Source organism: Anastrepha obliqua, chromosome 1 (genome assembly GCF_027943255.1).
Source record: "Anastrepha obliqua isolate idAnaObli1 chromosome 1, idAnaObli1_1.0, whole genome shotgun sequence".
NCBI classification, from domain to species: domain Eukaryota; kingdom Metazoa; phylum Arthropoda; class Insecta; order Diptera; family Tephritidae; genus Anastrepha; species Anastrepha obliqua.
In genome coordinates, this window is record NC_072892.1 from 46804350 (window position 1) to 46817965 (window position 13616).

A 13616-nucleotide genomic window follows, 5' to 3' on the forward strand; every position below is an offset into this window, starting at 1 on the left:
TTAGAGGTTAGCTGAGGAAACGGTTCTTATTTTTTGAGCACGAGTAGAATGTGCGCCTATAAATATGCAGCAGCTGAACTTTATATGTATACTAAGTGTTTATGAAAGAAACTTGTAGGTTTTACATTGGATCTTTTATGACTTTTTTCCACCGTTGGCAGTTTTTATTGTTGAAATTTTAGTGAATTAAGATCCAGAACTTCTCTACTTATTTCTTTACTTTCTTATTATATTCAAATAACAATTTTCTCAAACTAACGAATTTTTTTTATTTCTCTCCTTGCAGCCACGCCACAGCAGCAGCAACAACACCAATGACTCCTCATCACGCTCAAGCGTTGGCGTCGACGATGGCAGCGGAGACGGCGATGTTGCAGACTTATCGCATGGCGATGGTGAACGCGTTTGGCTGGTCCATCGTGGTGGCTTTTGTGCGGCACTATGTCTGCCCCAATCACCCGTGCAGCGTGAGAATCACAAAGTGACCATACGATTGCTACACAATGGCGTCTCAATGATGGTAGACGAGGATGATATCGAGAAACAGAATGCAGCAGCGCTTGATTTAGTCGAGGACATTTGCGATCTAAAGCAATTGAACGAGGCGTCTGTGTTGCATTGCTTACGTCAGCGTTTCGCCAGCAATTTGATACACACGAAGGCGGGCCCCACGCTGCTTGTCGTCAATCCAATGGCACCACTATCGCTCTACTCGGAAAAGGTATGTGTGTGTGTCGGTATATATGTAAATATGTAAAATTGCAAATGCGTTTATGGACGTCATACGCCTAACTCTCAACAATCTGCCACGCTTGCGGCTTATCTGCGCGCTGCACCACATGGCACTACTATAGTACAATGCCAGTTCGGGCTAGTTTTGACCAGCCTCGTTGATGGTGATAATACCTATAGTTAGTTGGCGTTACAGATAGGTTTTTTCTTTTGCGTTTGTGTAACATTTCTTGGCAATTTTGCATATCTGCAATTGAATTATAACACCGTGCGACAAAAATCATGGATAAAGGAAAGGATTCTTAAGCGCGTTGAACTATAGATTATATAGTAGTGTTGCATACTCAAGTTTTCAATTCCTTATCAATTTAAAATCTATTTTTTTAAAAGGCTTTAAAGTCTCAAAGGACTAAAAACGTAGATTACTTTTCAACTTCGTTGTTCTTGTAAATAAAATTTAAAAAAATTAACTTCTACGTAAAAAAAATTCTTGAGCTTGCCTTCTATGAAATAAAGTATACGCAATGGATACCATACGGTGGCAAAGCCAAAAGAACACTGAATCGAGTGGCAGATGGCCGACGGAACTCATTCCAACAATAGGCAAATGGGCTCAAAGGAACTAAAGGGTTTTCCAACAACAGGTGTTATTTTGGAATGGATTGCGCTGTCGATAGATGATTAACGATTTTTTACAATATGGCCGGAATTGGATGGTATTGACCTGGACAACGTTTATTTTGAACAAGACGGCGCTACGTGCCACACAAGCAACGAAACCATTGATCTTTTACGGGAAACGTTTCCGGACCGTGTTATCTCTCGAAGAGGTGATCACAATTGGCCAACGACATCTTGTGATTTAACACCTTGTGACTTTTTTCTTTGAGGTCACGTGAAAGTGAAGGTCTACCTCAACAGCCCAGGGTCGATTTAAGACCTCAAAGATGGAATTCGTGAGGCTATCGAGGACATGGGGCAGCCACTTTGCAATTCGGTTATGGAAATTTTCTTGAAAAGGATATTGTCCTATAAGCGTGGTCATGGTGGTAATTTGCCTGATGTTATTTGCCACTATTAACGGCATACCTTCCTCTTTATATTGAAATAAACATCCGATCATTCATATTAAAAAATCGCATTTTTCTTTGAATATAAAAGTAACACTTCTTATTGGAAAACCCTTTATTTCATGACTCAGTTCCTCTCGGGTCACAGATCCTTCCGGAAATATCTATATCGCATGGGTAAGTTAAGCGGCCCTATGTGCATACGTATATTACGAAGCACCAAGCGAGGACGCCGAGCACAAGCTCTTTAGTTGCGAAAGATGGCACGTGGAAAATGTTTGCTCTGAGGGAGCAGATTGGTGACATGGCGCCGACCAATATAATCAGCAAAATGTTTGAAAGCGAAGACAGCTGGAATGGAGTTAAGAGATATATTGGAGACGTAATACGAAAAATACAAGATAGGCCCGACACACTATAATAAAGCGAAGCTTCACAGACAGAGACATACGAAGCCTATATCATGAAGCTGGGTATAGGTATGGTGGACCTAGACGTGGGTGAATAGAATTGGCCCATTTCATGGACGCCATTCTAGGCCCTCTCGAAGTAATGCAGAAAGTAGTTCCGGGAAGGGGATCACCCGGCAGTGCAACAAAGCGATGCCTCACAGACAGAGACATACGAAGCCTATAGCATGAAGCTGCCTAAGAATATGGTGTACACAGACGTGGATGAATGGAACTGGCCATTTCATGGACGTCGTTCTGAGCCCACCCGAAGTGATGCAGAAAGAAGTTCCCGGAAGGGGTCTCCCAAGAAGAGGCGGAGAAATCGTTTTAGTGGCCACCCCACACAGCGCAGTAGATGACGGTCGCAGTAATTGCTAAGGCACCTCACCCACCAAAAAATCAGAAAAAGAGTTTACACATGCCATACAAAACTTATATATGTCCTGGCGAAAAGTTAACAAAAAATTTAATTGCTGGATATATATGGATATATTTTGATACCCATATTAATATCATCCAGTAGTTTAAGTATTTAAAAACATTTTTTGAAAATTTTGTGCTTAGAAATTTTCCGTTAAAAATTCAATTAAATTTATAATTCATAGTTTCTCTTGCATATGAAAGCTTTCTTGAACAACTTTAACTGTTGCACGGTGTAATATTTCTGTTATTTTTATTATTGTAGTTGTTGCTGACGTTTGCCTTTTGTTTGCTGTCATTGCAGGTTGTTTCGATGTTTCGCGGCTGCAAGACAGAGGATATGCCTCCGCACATCTACTCGCTGGCACAGACCGCCTACAGGGCCATGTTGGAAACGCGTCGCGATCAAAGTCTAATATTCATGGGACGTTCTGGTTCTGGCAAGACGACAAGCTTCAAACACGCCTTATACTATTTGGCGTTGGCCGCCGGTATGTAACGCTGTAGCCTCACTGTAACGCAGCGCTGGTGTGTGTATGTGTGTTGGCTGCAATTTTTCACGCTTTGTATGTATGTATGTATGTGTGTGGGAATGCGTGGTTGATTAGCCCGTTCGTTGGCTCGTTGCTTGGCTGCTTGTCCGCCGCCTGGCTGGTTGCCTACCAATCGTAACGCATTGGATTTGATGTGGTCTTGACTGGCAGCCTAACTGCCTCGCAGCACTGCAGTGTTTTAAGGTTTTATCACCTTCGTATTTTTTACAGTTTGGGTGCAGTAATTAATTCTTTTTGCTTGTCACCAATTTAAATGCCAATTGAATTTTCTTACGTTTTTGTTTTTCTTCTTAAATATGGATGGTAAATACCTCTTTCATTTATTATTTATTTATTTTTCTCTTCGTACAAATATTTGCATTTACTACTTTTGTTTTTTTGCACTTTTTTTATGCTCCTACGACAGTTAAAAGCGCTAACTTTACTGCTATAAAATTAAAGAATTTTCATTTATGTCTCAAATAGCGACAGTTTTGCTTGTTGTGGGCGCATGCGCGCGAAATTCCGCCGCAAATGCTGTGACACTACATAAATATCTGCTACTAACAGTTTATCTACTGCTGCTCATGCCATGCATTTGAGGTCAACATTAATTGCCTATATGCGCACTGCACCCACCATTGCGCCACACACGCGAATCGTTTTTGTTGTTATTGTTGGTGTAGCAGCAAATCAACAAGTAGCGTTCGTTTAGTACTGCAACAAACAAAGCGTTTATGCCTCAAGGAGAGCACTAATCGTAAGTGGCAAAAATATATTTGCCAGTAGAAACTTTATTGTCCACCCTCTGGCGGCAAATTTCTTAGCTGCAGTGGCCAAACTGGGAACAGTTTATAAAAATTTCGAATTTTGAATTTAATTTATGTTAGATTTAATATCCTTGGACATTCACATCGGTAGTGTAATAAGTTAAATAAATGGCACAAGCGGCCGCCATGCAAAATTCACTTATGTTGCATAGGGTGACCAGTTAAATACGATTGGAAAATAAACTTAAATCAAATAATAACGCACTGTGGTTACACTTGTATAGAGCCGAGGTTAAAAAATTTCCAAACCATTTTTTTGTTTTGTTTTTTAATTCTATATTTTATAAAAACATACCTGACACTTTTCCTAAACTACAACTTGAAAATAAGTTTTCTAAAACTAAAAATTATGGTTCTCTATAGTATTTCACTTAAGGGGACAGATACCTGTAAAAGGCCATATTTTCCCTGATTTTCATTAAAATTATTTAAAATGAAGAAGTCAATATATATTTTTTTTGAATTGGCATACAGTTTATTTATACATTAAAAAAATATACAATTTTTTTTTCTTATTTTAATCATTTAAAATGACAGATGCTCACTCAATTCTTCCAGAAAGGTCGCACCGGGACTACCAATCGGCGGGCATTGTAGCATTGTTTTGTTTATTAATGTCATAATTTCTATATGAAAAAAAATCGCGGAATAAAATGCTTAAAAAAAATTTATTTTGGGACGAATTTTCCTACTATTTTTGCTTCGAAAAAATGTTTTTTTTCGAAAACTTGAAACACATAGAAAGTAATATCATAAAAAAGGTGTGTGCAAAATTTCAGGGAGATCAGTCAATAACTTTTCGAGTTATTGTGTACGCCAATTCGAAAAATATTATATATAAGAGTTCTGAGAAAAACGGGTCTAAAATTTGAATACATGAAAATTCCTCTCCCAGCGCTCGAACGCAAAGCATAGAGTCGCCACGGTGACGATCTATAATATTAGAAATACTTAAATGTACGTTCTAAAAATTTTTTTCACATATTCTTAAAGGATTATATTAACATTTTATGAAAAAAAAAAAAAATTTCGAAATTTTCAAGGTATCTTTGAAACCCCTTAAGGCTGGTTTCTTGTAAGCGCCCTCTGCCCTGATATCGCTGTTCCATGCTGGAATTATGATGATGAAATCTTTTTCCACATCCGTCACTAATGTCTCCTAAGTTCTCGGGAAGAAGTATAAGAGTATAAAAAGTATAAAAAGTGAATGTTGGGCGACTTATTACAACCCAATGCTCGATTCGTTGAAGGAAGTTCTTCTAACAGATTTTTGTAGTTACTTGCTTTGTGGTTGCACAAATAATTTTGCGCAGATTTCTCTGACGAACTCAACTTTCCGTCGAATATGTTAACTTTGAAGAATTCGCTGATCTGAGGTTCAAGCAAAATTCCTTATTTCACTAATTTTTGGAAACTCTTCTTTCACGTACATAAAATCTGAACCATGGCTTTGGCAAAACTTTTTATCCAACCTATTTTTGGGCGGCCGCCGTAGCCGAATGCGTTTGTGCGTGACTACTATTGGCAAGTGCACAAGTTCGAAACCACGTGCACGAAGCATAAGTTGATAAGACAAGTTTTTTCTAATAGCGATCGACCCACGGCACGCAATGCCAAATCTTCGAGTGTATTTCAACTACTCTTGAAGTGGTTGGAGGGATGTTTAAAGCCGTGAGCGTAGCTTTGCTGCCGCTGCAGACACATACAGAACTGCCTCCCCATTTGTTTTCCACAACAAAGTTCATTGCTTCTTGAATAACATACTATACACCTTCACTTGAAACACGAATGCGTACATTCCAAGAGCAAAGTATAGTTTTGTCCCGGTGGATTCCACGTAGACACCAGAGCCGGAACTGTACTCAGTCCTGAATCCATCCGTGAAAATACGAAAACAGTGTTTGCCGAGCTCATTTTCACAGTTTGACCACAATTGAACCTCTGGCAGCGCTACACTGTATCTCTTTTCAATTACGACTCTAATGGCATGGAGTCAAGGGACATGAAAAGAATCGTTAGATCGAAATTCATGCCTTCTCTGTTTTCCAAAGCCGGACAGGGCCCATTGTGTTTCAGCCTGCAGATGGCCTGCAAGACCTCTGCTTGGATGAAAACATCAAGTGGTGGTAGACTAATCAGAGCATCTAATGGCGGGTCTGAAGTAATCGGAAAAGCTCTGGTGCAACAGATGGTCAAAGTGCGTTGTAGTCTCGATAAGGTGCTCCTGACTCCCACGAGAGAGAGGCTACTCAATGAGCGAGTCCAACACTAGCTACTCAAGAAACAAACAGACGCTAATAATAGAAAAGACTATGCCTCCAGGATCAACTTTGCCGTAGCAGTAGTAGGTTAGAGCGTCTGGATTTTTTATGTAAGGTTTAATTTTTAGAGTTTTGGGCGAAAGTGTGATAGTTTATCGAAAATATTATGTGTAAAACAGCTACAAATACAATTTCTGCTCTCAGACTTAGATAGTAGAATTTAACGATACATTTTTTTGTAATGCATGTTAACCCTCTATCTTCAACCTAAATGGGCATTTTTGACCCTTTCATTAAACAGGTGTAATGAACGTTGATTAAAAAGGCAGTTAGAGGCTTAAATTGTTACACAGAAATTTTGAGCAGACAATTTTACTGGGGGTCATCGAAGACAGAAAACGAGTACGGGTTAAGGAGAGCTTCATTGGTAGTTTCGTAAGTTGAACTCCTAGTTATTCAAAGTAAAAAACGTGAAGCAGCCTCGAACGATTCTAACCAGCTCTTCATAAGCCAACTCAAATGCCAAATCTCCCTTTGGTACGGTATTGTCGAAAAAGCACGCTTCCAAGCCCACGGTTAGACGATCTTGATGAAAACACTTAATGGAGTACTGACTTAGGTAGTGCTTGGTAAGATTGTTAGAAAAACAAGATTGAATTAGGTTGAATATGTTTTTATTCGGTGTGATTGTAAGCGATTGTCCAAAATTGTCCAATTATTTAAAGTTTTTTACCTTCATTCCCTGCCCTTCCCAGGCTCCTACAACAACTTTCTAAATGCCGAGAAAGTCAACTCTATCAATATCATTTTGGAGGCATTTGGCAATACGAAAACTTGTCTCAATGCGAATGCGACACGTTTTACCCAGCTACTCAGCTTAGATTTCGACCAAACAGGGCAAATTGCATCCGCTTCCGTGCAGGTAAGAAATAAATAAAATATTATTCACTTTACCTTTACATCAAATATTTTCCAATGAAATAAACTCTTCCCCGTATAGGTGTTGTTGCCTGAGCGCCAACGCGCCGGTCGTCGGCAACCCAACGACCATAGTTTCCATATTATGAGTCGTCTACTTGCTGGCGCCGAAGGCTTGCTGCAGAAGGAGTTGCATCTGGACAACATTTCAGCGGCTGATAATCATCCTTTCGTTTCACTATCGCAAAAATTGGAGGAGCGGCATCGTGCTGGCGCAGAGTTTATGCGCACCACACAAGCGTTGGAAACGCTGAATATAGAACCGAAAGCGGTGCGTGGCATTTGGAGCATATTGGCCGCCATTTACCATCTGGGGCTGGCAGGTGTTACAAAGCGTGAGTGCAAATGCTAATATATGCGAATTCCATTACTATTTTGCTGGCATATTTTTTTCAGTCAATGCTGGTCCAGCTTCGCGTGTGCAGTTCGCCAATCCATCGGCTGCACGCCGCGCTGCTACGCTACTTGGTGTCTCGATGGAAGATTTAACGGCCGCCGCTTTTAATGCCACCGGTCCTGGTAGCAACACGAGTCCTTCTAAATCGCCCACCGACAGTACTGAGCAGGCTTGGGAATCATTAGAAGCGCTCGCTGTGGGTCTCTATTCCGAGGCGTTGGCAGCTGTGGTGGCGCTTATCAACAAAGCGATCTGCACTTCGGCACACACAATTGCTTCCATTATGCTCGTCGATACGCCTGGTTTTCAGAATCCAGCCAGTTGCGGCATGCAAACGGGTGCCACACTCTCCGATTTACGTCACAATTACCTACAAGAGCGTTTGCAGTTGCTCTTCCATCACACTACTTTAGTAGCGCCTCGTGATCGTTATGCACAAGAACTGGTGGAGATCGATACCGAAGGCATGCCGGAAACAAATCCTGGCCCGTTAGTCTCGCTCATCGATAAGGCGCCACAAAATCATGTAGTGCGTTCATCACAACGAGATTTACGTGAACACGATCGTCGCGGTTTGCTGTGGCTGCTCGATGAGGAGTCCATGTATCCCAACTGCAACGATGATACATTCCTAGAGCGCGTGTTTGCACATTACGGCGATCGTGAACATCAAACGCTGTTGCGCAAATGTGCAGGTCCCAAACAATTTGTGCTGCAGCACCTGCAGGGCACAAATCCGGTGCTGTACACGGTCGATGGCTGGGTGCGGCATAGCCGAGAGCACCCCGCAATACGTAATGCTGTGACACTGTTGCAGGACAGCTCACGTGATGAGATTAGCCGATTGTATATAGGCTCATTGACACGCGGCATGGGTGGCATTGTATTTTGTGGCTCCATAGCCGGTCTCGAAGGTACGCAATCGTTGCGTCGCGTCTCAAGCATACGACGCTCGTTCACATCCGCCGGTGTCAAACGTAATTCCATAATGTTACAAGTGAAATTCACCGTAGATGGTATCATCGATACATTGCGGCGTACAGGCACACATTTCGTACACTGCTATATGCTTCAACACAATGCCGGCCAGCATAGCAGTTACTCGTCAAGTGGCTCGCCAAATGCTGCGGCGCTGCAGTCGAGCAGTGAGGACATGGTGAATGTTCCTTTGTTACGTAGTCAGGTGAGTGATGAGGGGGTAACTAATTTGTGTGATTTATTTAAATTCGTTTGCTTTGTTTTGCCGTAGTTACGCGGTTCGCAAGTGCTCGAGGCGGCGCGTTTACATCGTTTGGGCTTCCCAGAATCAGTTCCTTTGGCCGAGTTTGTGCGGCGCTTTGGTTTATTGGCGGGCGTTGATACCGCTGGCGCTGCCAAGGATATCACTGTCGAACAAATCTTAGCCGCCAACGAGGTGGACACTGCCACATACCGTATCGGACCTAGTCAAGTAAGTGAAATTTTTCAAAATTGGGAATGTTTTTTCTTGAAATTTTGATTGTGTTTCTTGAGAGAAGGACCAAGATAATTGAATTAATTTTTTAATTGGGCTATTAAATGCAATAATAATATTGAGCAATGAACGTAAACCTCTGGAGAACTCTGCTGAAATTATAGTCTTTGGCAGAACATAAGCTCGAGTCGTTTTACAATGTGAACCAGACTGTCGTAAGAACGGTTTTATTTAGCGATAAAAAAGGCTCAAATTAAAATAATTGGCAATACAAGCAATTAAATAAACTTCCCTGATTTGAGCGTCATAAAGTGGGTGAGTAATGGTAATCGTCTTATTTAGGTAAAATGGTATAACCGAAAAGGCGAGCGCTTTACTAAAAAATGACCTCATCCATTTGTTGTGATTTGTTGTAAATTATTATGGTATATATAAAAAGAATAAAAAAGAGTCGTGTTGCCTTATTTTCACTTTAAAACAGAGATAACGCGACCATCCATTACTCCGGGGGTACAAAATATAAGTAAATATAGGAAATAAGACGAGGGAAAGAATTATTCTAGTTTTTGACTGACCCGCTTGTAGTCCGGACTTAACTTACATTGAAAACATATTGCACATTCTGTTAAGAGGGGTAACGCAAGGGCTCGAAAGCCACCCGATGGTAGTGAATTACCAACTAAAAAGTTGTTTTTCTTTTTCTAATATGTAAGTACCCTAAAACTTCAAAACGCCTGATTTGAACTTTCGTAGTAATGATTGGAGAGGTGAGGTGAGGAAATAAATTATAAAAATTCTATAAATAGGCAAAAAATCAGTTTATGGGAACCGTCGACGTTGTATAAGATGTCTTGGAATATATTAGATTTCTATTTATTTATTAAGCCACTAAATATTATATAATAGATTGTTATAGGCTAAGTGGACATATTTTAAGGTTAATAGACATTAAAAAAAGAAGCACAATTAAATTTATAATGAAAATTCAAAAATAATTCAATAGGCGTTTTTGTTTTAAATGAAAAAATCTATCTCAACAAATTCAGAGATTTTATTGAACACAATTAAGGCTCTACATAATAGAGCAACTCCGAACCTCTCAAGAAGCACCAGAAAGTCAACAACACCACGAGTCGAATCAAAAAAAAAAGACAAAGATAGGATTATTATCCTGTTCTGCAATGATTTTAAGTTAATCAATAAGCATCGCGCGTCATAGGTAGGAATAGGATCCGAAAAGCATAAATTACTCAACGCGAAATGTAAGAAACATAATGGCAAAAACGGCCATAAATTGGGATTTTTGAGCGACTTCAAACTTACATTTTATATACTAAAATGAAATGAGGTACAAAACTGTATACTCGGAATTTTTCTAAAAATTCTAATTAAAAAGTTGAAAATTTTAAAAATAATTTATTTAGGTTGGTTAGATGGCAAGAGTACCACAGGTACACTTCAAGTAGCACCTACGTGCCGTTTTGATACCATAAAGTGGGCCACTACCTGCGAAAGAATCTAGGGAAGAGAAAACCATCTATCATCCAGTGCTGGTGATTTAGTGGAGGAGAGAAAAGGGATCTAGGCGCTTATTTATTTATATAGTTATAAAATTTTTGGAAAATATGACGAATATTGCAGAAAGATAAAGTGACTTAAATATGTCAGCACAAGTGTGCATATGCCAAATTGGAGCGTAATAGCAATATGTACCCTAAAGACTTCGTTGGGTAGGTTGCCGTTTGTGTTGCACATAGACAAAAGTACAATTCGGTACTCGAAAAAATACTCTGCTTCGCTGAGTTATTGGGTATGGGAATAAGTTTCCGCCCTGCTCATACTATTTTTGAGTTCGCTCTACTAATATACTGGTGATTTGTAGGTGTATATGGGAGGCCAGTTTGGTGACGTGTGAGATGATTCTTGAACGGCAGAAAAGAAAAGGTTTTCTGCATTGCATCGTCACTGGGGATGACAAATTATTCACAAAATATTTTTTATTTTTGTTTTTATTTTAAAAAGCTTGCATGATAATAAAATCATTAGGTAAACTGAAGCAAACGCAGCGCTAGCAGAGGCTTTCGGCTGGCTGGTGACGTGTGTTGGGTCAGATACGACGGAGTAGGTCGGTGTTCCCTAGAAATTTATAATTTTTTTTTTATATTATCTTCAGTGGCGTCTTTTAAAAGTAGGAGAGAGGATCCCTGTCGCCGAAGTGGTGATACCTTTGAGAAGGAAGATCTGGGCATGATGCTCACAAAGTAATCAATATGAGTAACACAGTTAAAAGTGTCTTAAAAAACAAAATATATTTGTCTGTTAGTGAAAAATGGATTCATTTCGTAAATATGCACTTTAATTTTAAAAAGCGAACACTGAATTTTGTGACTTTATTTGTTTAGCGTCGTGTGTTTATATAATAAGAATAAGAATGCAAATACATAAATTTCGCCGTATTGACTAATCTATAAGACTGAGCTTAATCTGGGATACGGTACACTAGACAGGGCTAGTTTACTGGGGCGGCAGCCCTTGGTCGGGAAAAACCCGAGTCATTCCGGTAACGTAGAACCGGCTGCCTGATAAGTGGAAATTAGGGAGAGTGATCGCACTAATGAAGCCTGGGAAACCCGCCAACCAAGGGGAGTCTTATCGCCGATAACTCTCCTTTCCCCAGTAGTGAAGACTCTTGAGGCCCTTCTACACCCACTCTTTACGAAACAAACACCTGACCCCAGCCTCACATCAGCATGGCTTTCGAAGAGTGCATAGCACCACCACGGCACTCACCGTCATTAACACCCAGGTAAACCGCGGCCTCAACCAAAACCGCCCCTGCGAGAGAACTGTCCCAGTAGCGTTGGATATAAAAAAGGCTTTCGACACAGTCAGCCCCGCCACGCTACTAGATGACATTTTACAGTCGACACTCCCACCAGGTCTGAAGCGGTGGACCGCGAACTACCTGAGTGGTCGTGATTCGTCGGTGATATTTCGAGACAAAACATGTAAACAGATGAAAATAAAGTAAGGCGTACCGCAGGTTGGTGTCCTTTCACCCTTACTTTTCAATTTCTATATTTCGAAACTCCCCCAGCCACTAGCGGGAGTCTCCCTAGTCTCATACGTCCGCGACTGCACGATAATGGCGTCGGGCAATGACATTGATGGCCTATGCTCCAAGGTAAATGACTAACTCGCCAGACTTTCTCGCTTCTTCACTGGGAGGAATTTACAACTCTCCCTCACAAAATCCACGGCGACCCTTTTCATCACCTGGACAAAGGAGGTCAAGCTACAACTTAAGGTGAAAGTCGATGATACACAAATCCCGATGGTTAACAACCCCAAAATATTGGGAGTCACCTTTGACAGCTTGCTCTCCTTCTCAGCGCATACAACCGCTATTGCAACTAAAGTACAGAATCGCAAGAAGGTTCTTAAGTCGCTCGCCGGCAGCACTTGGGGCAAAGACAAGGAAGTGTTGCTGTCGACTTTTAAAGCAATAGGCCGACCGGTTCTAAACTATGCTGCGCCTGTCTGGTCGCCTGGAACCGCAGATGGACGAAGCTTCAGACCTGCCAAAACACTGCCTTAAGGACCGCGACAGGATTTCTTCTGATGTCACCTATACAACATCTAAATACATGATGAGGCCCTAATGCTGCCTATTAAGGAGCATAACAAATTTATCAGTAAGCAGTTTCTGGTAGGGTGTTACCGCAGGCCTCACCCATGGAGATACCTGCTCGAGCCTGAGCCACCTCCCAGGCATATCAGGAGGCATCTCTCCAACTACGCGGACGAGATCTCAGACAAAACCAACATACAGCTACTTGATCGAACAGTGTACAGACAGGCCATAAACGACATTCATCGGGAGACTCTCACCACTTTCTTAAGTTCCCGACCCCCGAATGCCGTTATTGGAGTCCAACCCGCACCACCATTCGCAGACGAAGAGCTCCAACTTCCCCGAGAGTCCCGCGTAACCTTGACACTATTACGTTCTAGATATTGTAGTAGGTTAAACTCCTACTTATCCACAATCGACCCCGACATACTAAACATATGTCCAGCATGTGAAGGCACCCCGCACGACACTAACCACCTTTTCACATGTCCCATTAAACCCACTCATCTAACACCCCTCTCCCTCTGGACCCAACCCGTCGAAACAGCTAGTTTCCTGGGTCTACCGTTAGATGAGCTAGACGAAGACGACCGGTGATTACGCTACACTGACAGGGCACAGGTACTGCTACAACAACAACAACAACTGAGCGTAATCTTATCAGCTGGTAAATTTAATTTTTGATACAATCCCATTAAATTAAAAATTTTAGTTACTTCTTTATATTATTAAACGCGCGATATGCTTTTGAAAGGTACAGCAATTTTTTTTTTCAGTAAAAATACCCTGTAATATTTAGTTAAAATGGAAATTTATAAAACGCCGCATCGCTCGAATTTTCCCATGCAGCTCGTAA

At 41.1% G+C, this 13616-nt stretch overlaps 1 protein-coding gene across 4 annotated transcripts in view; it reads left to right on the forward strand.

Annotated features, from left to right (window-relative positions):
* LOC129250651 (unconventional myosin-XVIIIa) overlaps nucleotides 1–13616 on the forward strand; it is a 263564-nt gene that overhangs the window by 105814 nt on the left and 144134 nt on the right. For all 4 annotated transcript variants that reach the window (XM_054890256.1, XM_054890260.1, XM_054890291.1 and 1 more), the window contains 6 exons: nucleotides 287–721; nucleotides 2979–3165; nucleotides 7054–7220; nucleotides 7299–7611; nucleotides 7673–8856; nucleotides 8923–9123. In XM_054890256.1, the coding sequence (XP_054746231.1) occupies nucleotides 287–721; nucleotides 2979–3165; nucleotides 7054–7220; nucleotides 7299–7611; nucleotides 7673–8856; nucleotides 8923–9123 (2487 nt within the window). The remainder of the gene's footprint in view (nucleotides 1–286; nucleotides 722–2978; nucleotides 3166–7053; nucleotides 7221–7298; nucleotides 7612–7672; nucleotides 8857–8922; nucleotides 9124–13616) is intronic.